General features: G+C 35.0%; 2 protein-coding genes across 5 annotated transcripts; both read left to right on the top strand.

The window, feature by feature from the left end:
- Window positions 1–2,514: 2,514 nt before the first annotated feature.
- On the top strand, window positions 2,515–11,564 carry LOC126621019 (probable pectinesterase 48). Of its 4 annotated transcripts, none has more exons than XM_050289382.1 (9): window positions 2,515–2,760; window positions 2,841–2,895; window positions 3,015–3,081; window positions 3,190–3,282; window positions 3,409–3,468; window positions 8,694–8,791; window positions 9,123–9,244; window positions 9,330–9,454; window positions 10,553–11,564. In XM_050289382.1, the coding sequence occupies exons 6-9, from the start codon at window positions 8,777–8,779 to the stop codon at window positions 10,636–10,638; spliced, it is 348 nt and encodes a 115-aa protein (XP_050145339.1). In that variant the 5' UTR covers window positions 2,515–2,760; window positions 2,841–2,895; window positions 3,015–3,081; window positions 3,190–3,282; window positions 3,409–3,468; window positions 8,694–8,776; the 3' UTR covers window positions 10,639–11,564. The 4 variants fall into 4 exon arrangements, with proteins under 4 accessions (XP_050145339.1, XP_050145337.1, XP_050145340.1 ...); XM_050289380.1 differs by having other exon boundaries at window positions 8,709–8,791; XM_050289383.1 differs by having other exon boundaries at window positions 2,515–2,752; window positions 8,709–8,791.
- On the top strand, window positions 2,863–7,311 carry LOC126622542 (uncharacterized). The gene is made up of 12 exons (XM_050291333.1): window positions 2,863–2,895; window positions 3,015–3,035; window positions 3,190–3,282; window positions 3,384–3,468; window positions 3,719–3,793; window positions 3,892–3,901; window positions 4,127–4,211; window positions 6,376–6,432; window positions 6,564–6,647; window positions 6,823–6,894; window positions 7,027–7,075; window positions 7,161–7,311. Exons 1-12 carry the CDS (start codon window positions 2,863–2,865, stop codon window positions 7,196–7,198), a joined length of 702 nt encoding a protein of 233 aa, XP_050147290.1. The 3' UTR covers window positions 7,199–7,311.
- Window positions 11,565–19,583: the final 8,019 nt, after the last annotated feature.

Consider the following 19,583-nt stretch of genomic DNA (forward strand, 5'->3'; position numbering starts at 1 on the left):
CCACATAACCATGACCATATCTCCTCTACCCCCATGTCGCCACCATTACCTTACCATGACCATCTTCTCCTCCCCACCGCCACTACTATCACCATAGCCGCCACCACCATCATTGCCATCAGTATTATCGCCACCCCTACTATAGTCACCACCCCTACTATAGTCACCACCATCATTGCTATGAGTATTATTACTACCCGTACTATGAAAACCACCGACACCACCATCACCATCAACACCACCCCATCACCATTGTCCCCATCCTTACTCCTTCGCCACCCGAACACCTCAATCACCACCCCTACTATATATTTTCGTATCCACCAAAAACATCAACTTTACTACCACCATCTTGCCGACTATCACCATGTGACACTTCCATCACCATCGTTGTCATCACATCATAAGACCAATTTGTCATGGTTCAATAATGAAAACTCAAAATAATAATGCTTATAATAAATCGATCGTTAAAAAGTACCCGACTATCCACATAATTCTAAAAAGTTATAGCATTGAACTCTTTAAAATTCTGCAAAATTTATCATTTTTACTCTTTTTTTTTGTCCACGTAAGTATATCATTAAAGGATGACATTTTATAGAGTTTATAATAGTAGCAAAAGTATACTATAAATTCGTAAAAGTCTATCATTCTAAAAACTCAACAAAATCCTTGTATCTTATATATTACACCCTCTTAATATAAAAGAATCAATTCTATTGACCTTGGCATAAAAAAGATCTCAATGGCATATCCTATTATTAAGAAATGCTTGTTTTATTTTGTTAGCAAGTACCTACATACCCACACGCTTACTTTATCCCTAGCCGGAAAACTTGTGAAGTCTAGGTTGGTTTAATTTTCTAAAACTACATATCAATAAAAATGGACTTAATTCGAATTTAGGGCTTCTTCTATAACTAGCATCATTATGCTTGACAATATGTTCGAAATAGATTAAGGCGAGGTAGGGAGCTAAAGGCAACTAATCAAAATATGATTGTAGTTTCGTTCCCCATCCCTTAAGTGATGGTAATGTTTATTACCCTACTTATCACTATTAGATGAATTTAAATTTTGAGAGTGGTGAGTTAAAAAAATCATGCTAATGTTATTGTCATTGAGAATTGAAAATTGATATTTTCAGACAAGAATAATACTAAGGAGACCAACTATTTAGACTAAACTTTGTAAACCATTTGACATGGCTGTTAATAGTTGAAATATTAACCAAGTGTTGATTAACATGTTTATTTCCTATTAATGACACATCATATAATTTGCATATTTAATTTAAAAATTAATCTACCTAACATTATTCTTCCATACAAATATGAAGAAACTCTTAAACATTTGCTATTAAATACTAATGTGTCAATCTGTTGTATTTAGGGGTGGTATTGGTACGATTACCGTACCAAAACCCATGTACCAATTACCACACCAAACTTTTAGTATGAAAAAATCTATTACCATCACTGTGCCAAACTTTCGATATATCGAATTTCGGCATGCCAAATAGTTCAGTTGGCATTGTATGGTAATGGTAATTACCACTTTGTTTTTTGCCATTCTTTTGGGCCAAAATTTGATTTTTTTTTCCAATCCAATTCAAGGTCCAAACGTATTTTGGCCACTCCCTTTGGGTATCTAAAACATTTTTTTTATTTAATTATGAGAATTGTATAGAGATTCATTTAAGAAACAAGAAGTAAATAAGTGGAAGAATTGCTGAAAGAACCCAACATCCCTATAAAAAATAGTACAAAGATTCCTAAATTCCATCTCTACATTCTTTAAAATTGTATAAAAATTAACTTGATAGACGAAGCCAAGGAGAAAGACATCCCAATTTGATAAAGGAGAAGATGAGATGGACTCCGGCGAGAGAGTCGTCGGAACTGGAGCAACAAAGATGAAGTCGGTGGCTAGAAGAGTGAAAAGATGAAGAGTCGTAGCTTAAGAAGGCTTAGGTTTTTTTATTGGGAAAATAGAGGTTAGATGATGAGATGATTAGATAAATGACTAGGAAAAAAAATAAAGTGCATATATAATAATAAAAATAATACCTAATTATATATAAATGAATAAATAAATAATATAATATTAATAGTAGTGGTACGGTACGGTATACCACTGTTAATGGTTTTGAATACCATTACCATACCAAAAAATGTATGATACGGTACAAATATTGTACCATTACCAATGATACAAATTTTTTGGCACAACTTTGGTATGGTACGATTTGTAATTCTGTTGGTATGGTAATTTGACAAAAAATTCCACCCCTAATTGTATTTATCTAAGTTAACTATATAGCCTAACGATATTAAATTAGGTTACATAATACGACATTACTTTAGTCTAAAGAAGGCTTTTCAATTGCACTGTACCAATGAACAGTGTTTTGAACCACATTTCAATTTATTTACAAGATTGCCACCGCCCCTTCACTACTGTTCAGATTGAAATTTCTATTTATTTACGAAATTGCCACCGCACTCTGTGCAATACTTTTCCGTCTGTTCCATCCTCTCTTTCATACCCTCTTTCTCTCCCGACTCTCTCTGTAAACATCCATCAAATCCCCCCATCCCTCCCTTTTCTCACTCTGTAACTTCCCTCAGATCCCTCACCGATTCTCTCTCTCGCCATTCTCAGTCTCGCCAGCCGCGAACTCCTTGACGGCTCGCCATTCTCACTCTGTATGTTCGGCTGAGAGAACTCATTCAACCGCAGAAACGAGGTGTGAAGGTGCGGACTTGACCAATTCTGCGCTTTCTTTTCCAATTAATATCTGAAAATTTACAATTTAAAAATTTTTGTTTTATCAGAAACGATCGGAGGAAGTGGGAAATGGCGAGCGCAGTGGACCCAATTTCATGGCAGGTTGGTTTAAAGCAGTTCCAAAATTTGGGATCGTTTTAGATATTTTTAGGTTTTTCTGATTTTTGAAAAAACCATGGTTAAGAGTAAATTCATTATAATTTAACTTTTATTGAATTCAGGTAACCATCTTCAGTTTTTCGGTTTGATTTAAAGGGATTTTTTAGGTAGAAAAGCCAGGGCTTTCCGGTGAGTTCTTCGGGTTGTACATCCGGGTGGCTTTAATTTGTTTAAATTTGGGGCTTTTGTGATTTGGGACTTATAAATGGTTTGAAATTTACGTTTTTCTAATTTCAGTACCCACTCAGAAGTTTGTACTGCCTCATCATTAGAATTGTTTCCTTTTGCTCTTCTTCTCGAAACAAGGTTGCAGATCCACAGGCCATCAAGGTATGTCATTTAATTATATATTGTATATGTATGTATTGTATTATGCATGTGTGTGAATGCGTTTTTCTCTGTTAATCTGTATTGGTTTTCTTCTGATTTAGTTAATGGACTTTGTTTTTATTTCAGATAATTTGGTTCATGCTAAAGTTATTGAAAGTACGATGGAACCAGTGATCTTTCAAAAAGGTTGGTTCTTCTATATTTGTATCCTTTTGGTCGTTTTGAATGGACTTCCTGTATTCTTAGTGAAGCTAAATTGAATAGCTGTTTTTCGTATACTGTATTTGCTTTGTTAAATTAGTTCTTTTTTTGTTGAAAAATGTTATTTGGTTTTGCAGATCAAAGTTTTTCAGCAAGAAAATTATCTGTCAAATTAAATTTATTGTTATAATTCTATATGTTCTTGGTTTGCATTTATTTTACTTGATTGTATTAGTGGTTGCTTTTGTTTTCATCCATCTACCAAAACTTTGCCTACACGGTCCATCTCTGTTCTCCGCCGTCCGTGACTGTAAGTCCTTTTTCTTTTTCCAGATTTTTCAATCCTTTTATGTTTCATTTTATGAAATCTTCATGTTTGTGCATATATATATGTGTATATATTGTTAGATATGGGACTGTAAGCAGTAGTGGATTAGTGTCAAATTGCACTTATTTAGTGGTTGGGGTGTAAGTAATGTGCTTATGCGTATGTGTTTGTTAGTTTTAATTTAAGTTTTCTGCATTTAAAGAGTGGTTAAAGAAAAGTTGTATGTAATTGATTTTCTGCTATAATGTTTTGAATTCCTTATTTATATAGTTCTACATGTTCTTGGTTTGCATTTATTTTACTTGATTGTATTAGTGGTTGCTTTTGTTTTCACCCAACTACGAAAACTTTGCCTACACTGTCCTACACTGTCCATCTCTGTTCTCCGCTGTCCGTCACTGTAAGTCCTTTTTCTTTTTCGAGAATTTTCAATCCTTTTATGTTTCATTTTCTGAAATCTTCATTTTCAATGCATAAGCAAATCTGGGCTGAAATTCCTCTCTAGGGATTTTCGTTTGTAGTAGGATTGAATCGTTTAAATTCATCTTCATCATTGTATGAGAGTGGCCATTTTTTATGTTGTTGTCATCTTTCTGGATATCCTAATTGATTTGACTGGATTAATATGCACTTAGTAATGCATTATGGCAGCAGTATGCATGTTAATTCAACCAGAGAGTTAAGGTTCTATCACACAACAGGAAACTGGATTGATACCTACTACCTGGCTATCAGTAAATGCTTAATAACAAATTTAGATAGATTATAAAGGTTCATGCATTCACAATCTCATTTTAAACTTGAAGGTAGTTGAGCTGAATATACTGAAAGATAAAGATGCGCGCACCGCTTTCATCATTTCAGTTATGAGAAAAATGTTTGAAAATAAAATATATTAATTTTTGGTTCAAATTATTTAATCCACATGAGAGCTATTGCCTTAAGGTCATGAGTTTTTTGTCGTAATTGGCGTTTCTTATGGGTCAACACAACACAAGCTTTACTAGAGCACGAGCTAATACTTTACTAGACTAAAGTAGAATGATTGTGTTTTCCAATTTGTCTGATTGTAATCAATCAATAATTTATTAAGCCAATAGACTAAAGTAGAATGATTGTGTCTTCCAATTTACTAGAGCACTAGCAAACAATCAACTTTCTGAATCCCAATTTGTTTGCAGCGTGTCAGCAATGAATTAAAACAGTTTATGGTAGATAATCAATTGGAAACAGCTTTAAATGGGAAGTTGGGCTGAATTGGCACTTGATTGGGCTTTAGACTGAGAGAGTAATCTGGTACAATAGAGCCGATACTAACATCTGGTTCTGTCTAGACTCTAAATCAGATCTTTAGTTATCACATTTGAAACTTTGAATTCTTGAGTTTATACAAATTTTAATTCTCATTAGTTAATGCTTAACATTTGGCCTTTTGTTTAGAATAAAATCATTCCAATTTTTTGGTGTGTTTTTAGGGGGGATTTGGGATATGGTTTACGTTTGGCCTATGTGAGTGATCCCTGCTACAGGAATGACCTCTGTTAAATTTGATTTTCCTAAGCATTTCTTTTGTTTAATGTCAAAACTATTTATAAATCATATTTATAAGCAAGTGTTTATATTAGGAGGTGGTACGTTGACTAAGCTTTTAAATTAGAAGGTGGAGCTGTCTTTAAGGTTTAATGCAATAGATAAGTGGGTTAGATTTCTTAACTTTTAAATTGAATGTACCACTGATGTGGGTTTTTGACCTTCTATTGGATTTATCACTGGGTTAAAAATTCTAAAGAAATGCATGAACTTGGTGGTTATAATGATGTGTTTTGCTGTTAGGGTTGGGTATTGGCAATGTGGGTCAGATCCCATTTTCTGTGACACTGCAGGTTTCTGCCTTTGGGATTTGTGAAACAGGAAAAACGAATTTTGGGTGTCTGAGTCCAAGGCCATAAAAACCAAATCTTTCAACAAATTTATAGACCTTTGCAGAGTTATGATTAACAGAGATTTCATGGAGTGCAGTATTTGAGTCTGTTTTTGGCTAAATGTGAACATTGTAATACATTGTTAAGGAGATGCCTTGAATTTTCCCTTATCTGGACAGTACTGAAATCAGTAATGTGAAACCTCCTTAGTTTACGTTCCATTGTTGGAGGAAACTCTATACAACTTTTGATTTGCCAAATAATCTGCATGCTGTGTAGGTGCTTTATAGTGCATGTAATCATATCAATATTTCTTGGGGATGGATGGAGGGTTGTGTGGGTATGCTAGGCTGATAGCATACTTTTTTGCTTCAAAACTGAGTTGCTATGGTGCTTCTTGGATTTCAGAACATTGGCTATGTTCTATGGTACACCAGCCTATACAATGTTATACGGAATAGGACCAAAATATTTGCTTTTTGAAAGCGCTAATGAGCAAGAAAATGGAAATCTGTATTGAAATGGAAGCATGTTCAATTTAATGTTTGTTAAAGGACCTTTTTTTTATTATGGTTTCTTCGGAGTTTATTTTTCATTCAGTGATGTAAATAATTTTCATCTTAATTTGTTTGTTTAATATAGGTAAGGGTGCTCTGCGAGAAGGCCAAGGAAATATTAATGGAAGAAAGCAATGTCCAGGTGGGCCTTTTTAGTTGCAAGTTTCTGTTTCATGTCTTTCTTTGTATTATTTCATACAGGTTTTGGACCTATAAAGATTTGGGCATGTCATGAGGTAAATGAATAACCATTTTGGGTTTTATGTGTTGCAGCCTGTAAAAAGCCATGTAACTATCTGTGGTGATATTCATGGACAATTCCATGATCTGGCGGAGCTTTTCCGCATTGGAGGAAAGGTATTGTTCTGATTTGGGCTATTTAATTTATTGTATGTGTTCTTCAAGGTTGTTAATTGGTTGCTACTTATTGGTGATGTTTTCTCTTTCTTATTTTGTAGTTTTCTGGTTTGTTCTGCTGGATGCTTCACTTTCCAAAAATAACATTAATTTCCTGTTGCAATTTTTTTTGCAGTGCCCAGATACAAACTATTTGTTTATGGGAGATTATGTGGACCGTGGCTATTATTCAGTTGAAACAGTGACTGTAAGTATTGAATATTTTTATTTCTACTTCTTATCTTTCAATTAGTTAAGCTATAATTTTAGGGTTCTCCTTCTGGCACTAAGATAAATGTATTTTGGAAACTCTGTGTAATGATTTGGTTTGATTATTTAGGGTTTTGATCAATGGCAAGCCCAAAAGGCCTTACTATCTGCCTCTGGAGGTATGCCAGTTTCTTTTGATTTTCATATTATTCTTTCTTAGACTCTTAGTCTTATCTTTTTGGAACTCCTTTGTTTGATATCTAGATTTGTGCTTCCCCATGGGGTTTCTCTTGGTGTTTTAGCTTTGTTCATTTGTTTCGCTTCAACGGTATACAAAAGCATTATCTTCAAAGCAGAGGGCATCCTTAGTTGAAAAATTAAGGCAGAAGCCTCAGGAAAGAATAAGAACTATGACTGATATAGGTTTGCAGGTCATGAAAGGTTTAGTTTCTTTACCACATATTGTAATAATTCTTCTTGCTCATTTGATTTACTATTGCAGGCTATGAAAAAATACCAGTATGATGATGATCCTGTGCTTGCTACATGTGGTATTTCTATAAATAAGGACTTGACTCAGGTCAAGGGCGGTGTTCTTGAGACTCCGAAGGTAAACTGTCACTTTATCTATGGGCTCTGCGGGGTTTTTTTGGGGGGGATTTGCGACTTGGATATTTCAAATGAGCTCAATGTGGCTCATAGGTTGCATCGAATGCACAAATGAGCTCAATATGGCTCATCGGTTATAGAGAATTAGAATTTGCAACTTGGATATTTCAAATGACTAACAATTTAACTTTTCTTCCCTGTCAATTTTAGTGCTTTTTCTTTTCTTATTACTTTTAGGAGTTCATTTTTGAGATATATTATGACTAACAAACTTGAATTTTTTGCTATTTAGTAGTGAATTTGTAGCACAATGGAAATATGTGGAATGAGGGCGATGTCTTCTACTTGCTCACCCAAAGGTTCCAATATTTTGCATTCTTTTGGGTTTTTTTTTTTAATTTTATTTATGAAATTTGATGACTAATTTTTAAATAATGAGAAATTAGTTCTTCGATGTGAAATGTTCATTTTTCGGTGTTTCTATTAAAACAATGAAATCTTAATCTTCTATCAAATGGGCTGTAATTTCAAATGTTTTAATGTAAACTGTTCACTGATTATGGTTGTAGTGGGTTGGTCTGAATTGCAGGATTATTAAGGTCTGGAAAAGTTGTAGCTTGAGATGGACCAACTATCAGAGGCCAAACTTGAAGAGAGGTCTTTTATCATAATATGAGGAGAAGATATGTGGGATGAAGAGGTGAGTGAGAGAAATGGTGAGGTTTTATTTTCTGATTTGGATTTTGAAATTGAGTAATTTTCTGCTTTGTGTCTTTTGAGTAGGTGTGGGATTTAGTTTCATGCCAGGGGTTGTAATGGGTGGATTGGATGTAAAACTTTCTTTTCGAATTTCAATCCCCCCTAAATCTCTTCATTCCAACCAAACATTTGAGGATTTGGTTTTAATTGTTTGTTTGGACTTTTGAGCTTTTGACCAATCATTTGGATGCTAGGAAAATTTACATGCTATTTGGATACTAGGAATATTCATGGAACGCAAACAAGATTGTTTTCATAATTTTTTGAGAAATGTGGAATTTCGTTTCAGATGGTATTGACTATTTTTCAAAATCCTATAATCTGATCGAAGTTCTGAATTTCTATTAAGATCAATATTAGTTGTTTTTGGTTCAAGAAATTCCAACATTCTTTGTTGGTCCTTGAAATTTTCATTAGCATTGAGTATAGTGGTTGTTGGGGCAGGTGTGCATGGAAGATGAGAAGACGATCTTCATGTCCCTCGAAACTTCGGGAAGCTCGATGATTCGTCTATGTTTCGCAAACAGGTTTGTTCATTTTCTAAATGTTAATATTTAGTGTATTTACACTCAGGTGTTAAGCCATACGTATATAGATGTATGCATGTTATTTGTTTTCCCCATAATTTTCATATAATTTATGAAGAATGTATACGAACGACAACGATTGAGTGGATTATGCAAGTCTCACCATATAAATTGTAAATTCCACATGATTGTTCTCCTTCCCCCTCTCAAAACATAGTTTGGGTGGATTAATTAAGATATGTGTAGTTAATCTTTTTGTTTGTCTACAAGTCCTGGTTTCGAACTTTTGATGCTTGGTGACTAACAATGTAACATATAATTAATGGGGTAGGCAGTGACACATTTGGGCAGGGCTTGGAGAGGCAGACCCCATATGGTGTATGCCTACACCAACATGACCAAGGTGGTTAGCCCTGCCGGCTGGAGCGACGATAACCACCCTGAATGTAACAAGTAAGCAGATTATGTCATTTAAAACATGATTAAGCATTTTCATATAATTAGTTTTGAGAGTTAATAATATAATTTGAAATTGCAGCAATGTGGCATGTGAAGAGTACAAGCGCATGGGTCCAGGTTCAAGAACATATAATGAGAGAAATTTGAGCAAAGAACTGACTAACAAACAAGTCAAGTTTTTCATTAGCCTTGGATATATTCAGGGTATAGTTGCTTCCTCCTCCAAATCCAAAAGTGTAGTTATATATATATATGTTACATATATACACTACTAATTTTGTTAGTACTAGGGAAATAGTTGATTTTTCTACGTGCACATATACATACATACATATATGTTACATATATACACTACTAATTTTGTTAGTACTAGGGAAATAGTTGATTTTTCTACGTGCACATATACATACATATATATATATATATATATATATATATATATAGATATAGATATGGGTTCGATTAAAAAATTATGTCGATTGAAAATGATACTTTATGTTATCATTTACTTGGTACATGAAGATGTTTCATTTTGAAAATAAAAGATAGACTATACTTGGAACAAAATTCTTGAGACTGTTGAGGTGCCTTTGGATGCCAACTTGGTTCTTAGAGACTGTTTTGCATTGCTTCTTTCCTTACCACGTTATATGATATGGACATAATTTCTTATTTATCGTTTTGAAGTTTTTCTGGACCCTTGACTTTTTAACGTGCAAGTCATCAAGAGAAAATCAAGAATGTAAGCCATAATTACTGTAAAAAATTCCCCCCTCTATCTAACTCTAACTCTCTCCCCCCTCCTGCAGTTTTGATATGCTTATAACCGAGTAAAATTAGTTAAATTCACCCCTTCATTATTGTAGCTTCAAGTAGTTTGAGCTGTTGCTATTCCAGAAAGGCTGCTGCAAATCTTCCTATTTATGTGCCTGTTGGCATTACCGCCTCAGTATGTTGGTTTATTAAACTTGGTCAAGCAGGCCTTTTGTCTTAATTGGGATTTAGTTTGGTACTGTCATACTAATTTCCATTGTTTATAATAGTTAACCAACCAAAAGTGCTTTCTTTTGATTATTTTCTAATATGTTTTAGCCAGTTGACAATCCTAAAAGATTTACTTAGGCACGCATCAAATTGTGTATTATTATACATGTACCTAAGATATAATGCTAGGTATATTATTATAGTTGTCTCATATTATATAAAAAAAAATTAAAGTACTCTCTTTCTCTGCATGAAAACTATCCATTTCATCATGCATTTTTTAGTTAAGCTACTATGTTTTTGTAATTGTTTTGACAGAGGAGGAGGAACTGAGGCTAAAGTACCTCCAATTTGTTCAAGAGGACGCTCATGCCGCAGTTTGCTTCACAAACCTTTACTGTTAGCTTCTATACAGTATGTTGTATGTTTCGGGATATCTTTACATCTTAATTTCTACTCTCAGGTTTTTGAAAGTTTGTAATTTTACTTGCTATTGCTACTTGATTATAAAAATGTAAAACAAAATCTGTACGTGATTTATAAATTTGCATTTGATTTTAGATGTTTTTCCAGTGTAAGGCATATGTTGCACATGCATGTAAATGGTACAAATTGTTTTGGTTTTGGACAATAAGCTTTTGAGTTTTACAACCCTTGCAATGGGATTGTGACTACAACAAATTTAGTGTTGGGGGATAAAGTTTGGTTCTTAATAAATAATATAACAAAGGCCTAGAAACCTTCAAGGAATATGCAAATGTTTTTTGCGCATCTTGGCCTGCAGTTTGTGTGAAGGGGCATTAGTGTGTTATCTGCATTGGTGCATTTGAGGGTGTGATTCTGTTTTTACCTCCTTTTTAGGTTTGAACATCTGTGCTTGACAACTTAGCTGCTCAAACAAGAACAGAACACTTTTGCAGTTTTTGGTAAGTGCTGAAATAGGTGCCTAGCCTGTAGGACATATATTTTGCCGTCTTAATTGCAGGGGCAAAATATGTGTGAACTGCATGTTGCTTCTGTTTCTTCTGTTTCATATGGAAACAGGGCTTCTGCATATTATTGGCTTTGAACATTTGTGCTTGGAAAATTAGCTACTGGAACAAGTACTGAATACTTTCTATATTTTTTATTAGTTGCTGAAGCAAAATATGTGTGAACTTCATGTTGCTTTTGTTTCTTATGGAAACAGAACTTTTTTGGCAACGATGTCTTTGTGATCAAGAATGTTCAGTTTCTTCCTACTAATTGTGCAATGTCTTTACATGTTAGCTCAATTGAATGTATATAAAAGTCAAGCTGCTTATCTTATTGACCTCATTTACTCATGTGTCTCTCTCTCTCTGTTCATTCATGATTGTGTTGAATTTATTCAGGTTAAATGTGTCTTAGTCATGCACTTACGCTTGAAACAGTGGTTCCCGCTGCAACGCGTGGGCTTATTTTCTAGTAAACTACTAAAGCACACTTGTAAATTGTAGTTGCATTTTTAAAAGTAATAGTAACTTAAATGAAACGGGTCACGTCTCAATCTAAAAATTATTATATTAAAATAATAATGAATGTATATCCATGCCTTGAAAATGCGTCCAGGACTCGAGTCCACCAACCCCGAGTTGTTTATTATTAACTTCACATGTCGATTCAATTTGTGGGGACCGCCGAATATGTAATAAAAACAAAAACGTGTGACCGGAGGTAAAGAACGAGTTGGCCATGGAGTAGTGAAACTATTAGAGCACCTCAAACCTAGGAAGGCCTCCCAGAGCGACTGTCTATTGAATCCCTTTCGATAAATAGTAACTATATTTAATGAACAGTAATTATTTTTTACATTTTCACCCCTAATTGAATATAGCTATAGCAATAGGTAATAAAATGTTAGTACTTTTTATTTTATAAAATAATACAAAATAATTTTATGGCTTATTATATTAACACCCCACAAATTGTTGAATAAACCCCACATACTTAATACACCCCACATTTACGTTTTCACTTAAAAATTATCTTAATACACCCCACATACTTTCCCATAATACCCCCCCACCTCACATTCTCAATATACACCTTATATTTTGTACATACACCCCACATCTTCTATACACCCCACATTTCCCAATATACTCCTTATATTCCTCCACAAGAAGTGCTTTTTTCGCTCGGTCTCAGAGATTGTGCTTGCTGTACAGGGTTGAAAAGTTGTGATTTGCAATGCAAGTTTCGGTTTATGATGAAATCAGATTGAGAAGGCATTTGAGATTGCAGATAAGGTGGAGCTCGAGTATAGTTTTAGGATAAACTAGCAAAGAAACCTGCGCTCTGCTGAGGGTTTAAAACCGTAACCACAATTTAGCACACCCATTTTAAGTAATGGGACTAATTAACCTTTCCAACAATGATTAGCAACTAAAATTGATCCACAAATTAATAAAAAGAAAAGACCAAGTAAAAAACTGAACACTATTAGCAGATTTATATGTGTACATAATGGCAGGTCCATAAATTTTATCATGAGTTCAGGTGTAAACAACTTGATTGTGCTCATGTAAAAAAAAAAATTAACTCATTATAATTATTGATTCATGTATTAAATGAGTCGATAGATCCATAAACAATATGGAAACCAAATACACATTGAACACTCTATACCTCCCATGTACAAACAAATTAAAGGCGTCATATTGCAGAACAGAAATATACCTCCTGCAGAAAGCTTAAGCTTCGCCTCCAGTGGAGCAACGATGGATACAATGGGTAGCATTTCATCATCTTTCTGTGCAGCGTGAACTCTTCAAAGTCTGCCTTCTGCTGCTATATCTTGATATAAAACAAAACCCCATAATCAGATTAATTATGGCTTTTTCTTCATAGTTTCATGTACTTCAAAAGATATATGATGTAAATTATACTTGAGTATTGTCATTGTGTATAAAAAACTAAACGGATATATCACATTCAAATTTAAGTATGTTGATTACCAAAATACTTTAAATGGTTCTTCAAATTATCATTGTCATATACCATGACTATGCTGACATATCACTCTTTTTCCAAAAATACCTGCAGAAATTTCAAAGAACCTTCAAAAGAAGTTGTTTCAGAACATGTTTCATCTCAACCGACTCTATAAAAATCAATGATTTATAAAGACAGTTAAGTGTATCTATAAAGTAAAATAGGTGGAAACCTTTACCGGAAAACTATCTGCTCAAATATGCTCAAATATTCTGTACGTTTGATCAAGGTTCATATTCATGAGAGTCATTTGGATAGCAAGACTAACATCACCTTAGATGACCATCCGACCTCTGGGCTTGGTCGTTCCAAAAGTCGTTCCAAAAGTTGTGAAAAAAAATCAATACCAATTCAAATTAATATGCCAAAATTATCAAATGATGTTTCACTTAGTTTAATTTCAATGACCTCCTCAACATTCTGGAAAGGCAATCCAAAGCTGCCCCCTTGAGAGACTGAGTGACCATTTTCTGGCAGCTCAACAAACAATACTTCTCCAAGATGGTCCTAAAACAAAGCTTCACATGCATCACTCAACCCATTCGTCAAAAGCAATTTTTCTCAATCAACATGTTTGTAGTTTCATTGGTTAGGGTTTTGTTCAACAATGGAGGGTGGGAGGGTTTTGATAGTTGAGAAGATAAATAATAGGGTTTAGTGATTTGGGTGTATTTAGAGTTTTTTATTTTATTTTTTTTAAAACCTAATAAGGTCAAAATTGTCATTGCATAGTGGGGTAAATAAGTCATTTAATATTAAATTTTAATGTGGGGTGCATTCAATATTTTGTGGGGGTGCTAATAAAAAAAGCCTAATTTTATTTGTAATTTTGGATAACATTTTTAATTATTTTCGTTGCGCCACGTGTCATTATCCGAAAAAACAATTTTTGGTGATAGATTTCAATAAGATTTTTATCCAATGTTGTAACGCCACGTGTCGTTACCTTTTCAGAATCGTTGATGATAGATTTTCGACAAGATTTTTCACCAATCATGTCGCACCACGTGTCACAATCTGTTTGCAATCTTTAAGGATAGATTTCGATCAGATTTTTAACGAATGACGGCATGCCACGTGACATTATCTACAACCTAATCCTTTATTCTTCCTCCAAATAACCCACCATCCATCCTAAGAAATCACACACCAAAATCAAAATATTTATCCTTATTATTCATAGTTTCTACTTTCTTCTTACAATGTCTTCATCATGGATGTTGTGGGAAATCGATGAGCAAGAGAAAGAATTGTTTAAACAAGGGGAATAAATGTTCAATCTCTAGGGGCGAAAATGAGATGGAAGAGGAATTGGATGAGATCTCCAGGCCCAGTCGTTCTGCAAACATTGATAGAAGCAGGCAATGACGAGGTAAGGATCTCTTGGACGATTATTTTGTCCATAACAGTGCATTCCCTAATACGTACTTTAGATGTTGTTTTAGAATGGAACGACATTTGTTCAACAAAATCATGATTGCTGTTTGCAACCATGATTCTTACTTTTTGCAAAAGAATGATGCTTTTGGTGTTATGAGTCTCTTTCCTAAGCAAAAAATTACTGCTGCCTTGCAGATGCTTGCATGTGGAACATCTGCAGACCAAGTGGATGAGATAACGAGGATGGGGAAATCAACCATTCTTGAGTCCCTAATGAGGTTTTGCTCCGCAATTGAATCTATCTACACCATAGAGTACCTCCGGAGACCTACAACAATGGACTTGCAAAGGCATCTGAAGAAGGGTGAGATGTGAGGTTTTCCTGGTATGATTAGAAGCATCGACTATATGCACTAGACTTAGAAAAACTGTCCAAGTTCATGGCAAGGAGCTTATGGGGAAAAAAAAAAATGAGCGAAAAGTATCATTTTGGAGGAGGTGACATCATTTGATACATGAATTTTGCATGCTTTTTTCGATGTTCTGGGAGCTCAAAATGACCTCAATATCCTTACCCAATCCCCAATGTTCAACGATGTCCTACAAGGAAAAGCACAAAGAGCTCATGGCAAGGAAAGGGAAGAGCTTATGGGGAAGAGCTTAAAGAACAAAGAAAGGCTTAACAAGATCGTGACAGTATGAAGGAGCATGTAGAGGCGATGTCTCTGAATTCTAAATATTTTTGGAATTCGGAGAAAGAGGACGTGGTGCGAAGGAGGCATGCAAGAGAAACGAGAGCAAGAGGAGATGGTCCTAGCACCACAAATTGTTTAGGTGATGATTTTCCATTCACGACAGACTAGGGAATTTGTTTTTAATCGGAGCCCATAATTTTCCAATCACTTTGGGTTGTAACTTCTTATTTATTGAATTGAGTACTTTATGTGATTTCCAATTTATTGAATTTAGTACTTTATTTAAACTAAGAGTATATTTATTTAATTTGGTACTTTATTTAAACTAGGAGAATCTTTATTCAAGTGACATAAACACACCAAATAAAATTACATAAACAAACCAAATAAAATTACAAACACACCAAATAAAAAAACACACTAAATGAACTTAAAAAACACACCAAATAAAATTTCATAAACACACCAAATAAAAAAATACACATTAAATGAACATAAGTTTATTTAGCTTGTTTCAATTCCCACTAGTGCTCTATCAAATCAATTTGCCGGGCTTTGTGAATGTATGAGGATTGAATTGCAGTATATCGTTGAATGAGCCTTTCATTGTAACATTCATCACTTTCTAATGGCTCGTGTTGCATGGGTTCTTCAATGGTGTCATGAGCACAATATATTAGTGTTCTGGAATTGTTCATCATGTCTAGCTCATATTCATCATTGACATCATAATCATACTCATCTTCTACAATCATGTTGTGAAGAATGATACACGTCATCTTGATGGATCGAAGCGACTCTAAATCAAACAATCTGGCAACACCCCTGATAATCGCTCAACAAACTTGGAGGATACCAAAACAACGCTCCACATCCTTCCTACACCCCTCTTGACAAATTGCGAAGTGTTTTTCCTTTTCACTTCGCGAGCGTGGCACTGTTTTGACAAACGATGTCCACCTTGGGTAAATGCCGTCTGCTAAGTATTATGGTCTGTGGTACTTATGTCTGTTGACTCAATACGTGACTCTTTGTGCTTTTCCTTGCAGGACATCATTGAACATTGGGGATTGGGTAAGGATATTAAGGTCATTTTGAGCTCCCGGAACACTGAAAAAAGCATGCAAGGGGTTGTAGATTTCTGGAAAGTGATGAGTCTTATCTCCATGGCCATCATTGGCAGGGGCAGCTCGATTGAGCTTGCTGCTCTCGGTAAGGATGAGTTCTACTACTACAAATAATGTTTTAAACTAGCTTGTTGAACTATTGATGTTTTAGTATATGAACTTTTTTTTTTTCAAAGATTGAATTTGAATTTTGGAATTGAGAAAAAGTGTTCATCAATTTGATTGTGGTTTTGGATGGGTAGGTCATGGAACAATGTTTTGAGATAACACGAATTGTTTGTTCATGATCCCTTCAATTGCAACTTCTAATATGGTTGCCACTGTGCTCGCCAAAAGGGTTCGTTTCTTCATTGGTTTTCTTGTTTTTTGTGGTGTGATGTGATCAATTGTTATAAGCATTATTCTGTACTTACTAAGGCATGGATGGCATTAATTTGATACACATATTTACATGCATATGTACATGTGTTCTTATCTATTTCATTAAGTAGTGTACATGGTGATTCGTGATTCTCTATGGCTACCCACTGTGTATATTCCTTCGTATATGGCTTTCGAAAAAGCTGCTATGCAAGAGTTACTATGAAACTGTAGTTTATTCTGCATTTTCTACGATTATAGAATTATTGTATACCGCATTGGGCATTTTTGAAACACTACTGCATATACACCAGTAATAAGTTGGTTGTTGGTGTTAAATTTTTTGAGCCTTGTCTTGTGCTTTTGTTTTTGTTGTAACATGAATTTTGCAGTTTCTTACTTCTCTTCTTAATATGTGCTCCTCTCTTTGGGCTTACATTTTTAACATGATAGTACTACTGTACTAGTGCAGGATAAAAATGGATAAAAATGAACTGCAACATCAGATATCTATCTTGCTCATTGTGGGGTTGACTTGGGGAACTCTTATGCTTTTGTTCAAACAATTCCTTGGTCCATGGGCACTGCCCGGTAATCAAGGCTGGTTCAACTTGGTCAAGGTACAAGTTGCATATGCAACTTCATCTACTTACATGTGAGCTGCAGCCGCCACTATGCATCCTTGTGTCATTTGGTGAATGAGATAAAGCTGCATCTACAGTTCCATCCCTCCCATACTGTGTTGTAGCTGCTCTATGCTTCTTTCTACATAGTTTTGGTATTCATGATTTACCTAGAAACTTGTATCTAGTTTAGTTGGTTTAACCAGTGGCCCATATTAGTGGCTTGTAGTTGTCCTTTGTTTTTAGCAGCTAGTCTTGCTCGGTCTCTCTATATAGAGCCCTCACTTGTAATTATGACATATGAATGAATATACAAACAACCATTTTGAACTAGAAATCAACATGGTATCACAGCAGGAACCATAATTGGCATGCCTCTGATTTATTCTCTACTGTAATTTTTCCTTCTGTTTATCCCACAATAATGGCAGAAAAGAATCCTTTGGTTTTAGAGGCTACAGTTCCTCTACTTTAACTTCTAGCATAATTCATGGAGAGATCAATCCTAATCAATGGTTGTCCTTCGTATTGTTGAATGAATGCAACTATCTACCTTGGTCTCGTGCTGTCACGCTTACCCTAGGAGGAAGATCTAAGTTAGGGTACATTAATGGCAGCATCAAACCTTCTAAAACTACCTTTATGTCTTACGATGCATGGTTGTGTAATGACCAACTAATTGAAGGAAATTTTGTGAAAAACATGTTCATTTAAGCAACATCTATAACATGCAATTAACAATTAAAAGGCGGAATCATGCTTGTATGCACTTAAAAACAAAACATTAACCATGAAATTCAAAGCCTAGTAGATTGGTGAACCTTGACTCAACTTAAAACAACATTTGTTAGTTGAGAAATTATACCTTTGTAGATTCCTCTTTGCATAAGCAAAGGCTAATCACCCAAAGAGAGGGCCTTTATTCCTTGCATCTTAGATCTATGGATTTGGATGGATGAAATGGTTCTCCAAGTTCCCAAAATTGAGAACCTGTAAGTCTCTTCACCAAGGTTGGATTGGAGAAGAAATGAGTGACTTTGGAGTAGTAGGATTGCTAGCTAAACCCTCTAAGGAGGCCGGCCACTTTAGAGAGAAATGAGAGCTTATGTTCTCATCCTTTCCCCAAAAGAAAACCCTAAATGAATTTTGGCTATAAAGTCATATTTATACCTTAATTCATTGGAGTAGCAAACTTGTAAATAAGTCCAAAACTCACTCCATCTCTAAATGGCCGACCTTAGGGTATTATTGGGCTAATTGGGCCTTTGTGAATCATTATTCATTAAGTTGTCATACAACTTAATTCAATGGGCTTGACGTTCGAAGCCCATTGGGCCTTAAGGTCCAAAACTATCCCGAGGTCTTTAACGAACTTATTCGTTTGATTAATTAACATATTAATTAATCCTTGCCATAAATAATTAAACCATTTAATTATTCTTACTCATCTCCATTGTTTCTTCAATCTCCACCTTACACGGTGTACGATCCATTAGGTTCATTTTAGCGAGGCAGTGGGCGATTAAAACCATTTCAAATCGATTGTGAATTGAAACTTACTTTCAATTCTCCCTTTAGTGATTATACATGTTTAGGGCTTCCACAAACCATGAGTGACACCTAGCAGCATATCATGGTTACCCAAGCTAATCAGAAGAGGTGGAGAACCTATTCAGTTTAGGATTACAAATGCAATACGGTCTTTCTCTAATACAATACTCTTGACCACATTGTTTGGTTTGATAGTTTATTCATATCTATTTTCCAATGTGATTCGTGTGCTTATATGATTACCTTGAATGTGATTTGGAACGACTTCCTAAATCTCATTCATACTCTGGCCAGAGATTCTTAATCATATCATAGAGTATTCTCCCCCAAACGGTTTGAAGGTTAGAGATCCCTTGTTACGCATTCACTTGCCTCCATGGCTAAGTGGCTTAACCCCGACGATGCCGTGGACACCCGCGGATGGGGTGACTTTGACATAATCAAAGATCAAGTACCTAACCACAAGACAACTATGATGCCTCAGGTCAAAGGACTACTTTGCATTATCCCAACCATGAGTTCTCATGTGACATGAGTATGAGAACTCCTCGTTGATCGTGTTCAGTGGACTCATTCGTTATTGAGCACCTACATGCTT

This window comes from Malus sylvestris, chromosome 5 (genome assembly GCF_916048215.2).
Source record: "Malus sylvestris chromosome 5, drMalSylv7.2, whole genome shotgun sequence".
Lineage (NCBI taxonomy): Eukaryota > Viridiplantae > Streptophyta > Magnoliopsida > Rosales > Rosaceae > Malus > Malus sylvestris.

What these genes read in the sequence shown, in the direction of transcription:
- LOC126622542 (XM_050291333.1), top strand. Translation starts at nt 2,863, where the DNA reads ATGGCGAGCGCAGTGGACCCAATTTCATGGCAG. An exon ending in TGGACCCAATTTCATGGCAG is followed by an intron (nt 2,896 to 3,014) that starts GTTGGTTTAAAG and finishes TATTGAATTCAG; the next exon opens with GTAACCATCTTCAGTTTTTC. An exon ending in ACCAGTGATCTTTCAAAAAG is followed by an intron (nt 3,469 to 3,718) that starts GTTGGTTCTTCT and finishes TGATTGTATTAG; the next exon opens with TGGTTGCTTTTGTTTTCATC.
- LOC126621019 (XM_050289382.1), top strand. An exon ending in AACCACCCTGAATGTAACAA is followed by an intron (nt 9,245 to 9,329) that starts GTAAGCAGATTA and finishes TTGAAATTGCAG; the next exon opens with CAATGTGGCATGTGAAGAGT. An exon ending in TAGCCTTGGATATATTCAGG is followed by an intron (nt 9,455 to 10,552) that starts GTATAGTTGCTT and finishes TTGTTTTGACAG; the next exon opens with AGGAGGAGGAACTGAGGCTA.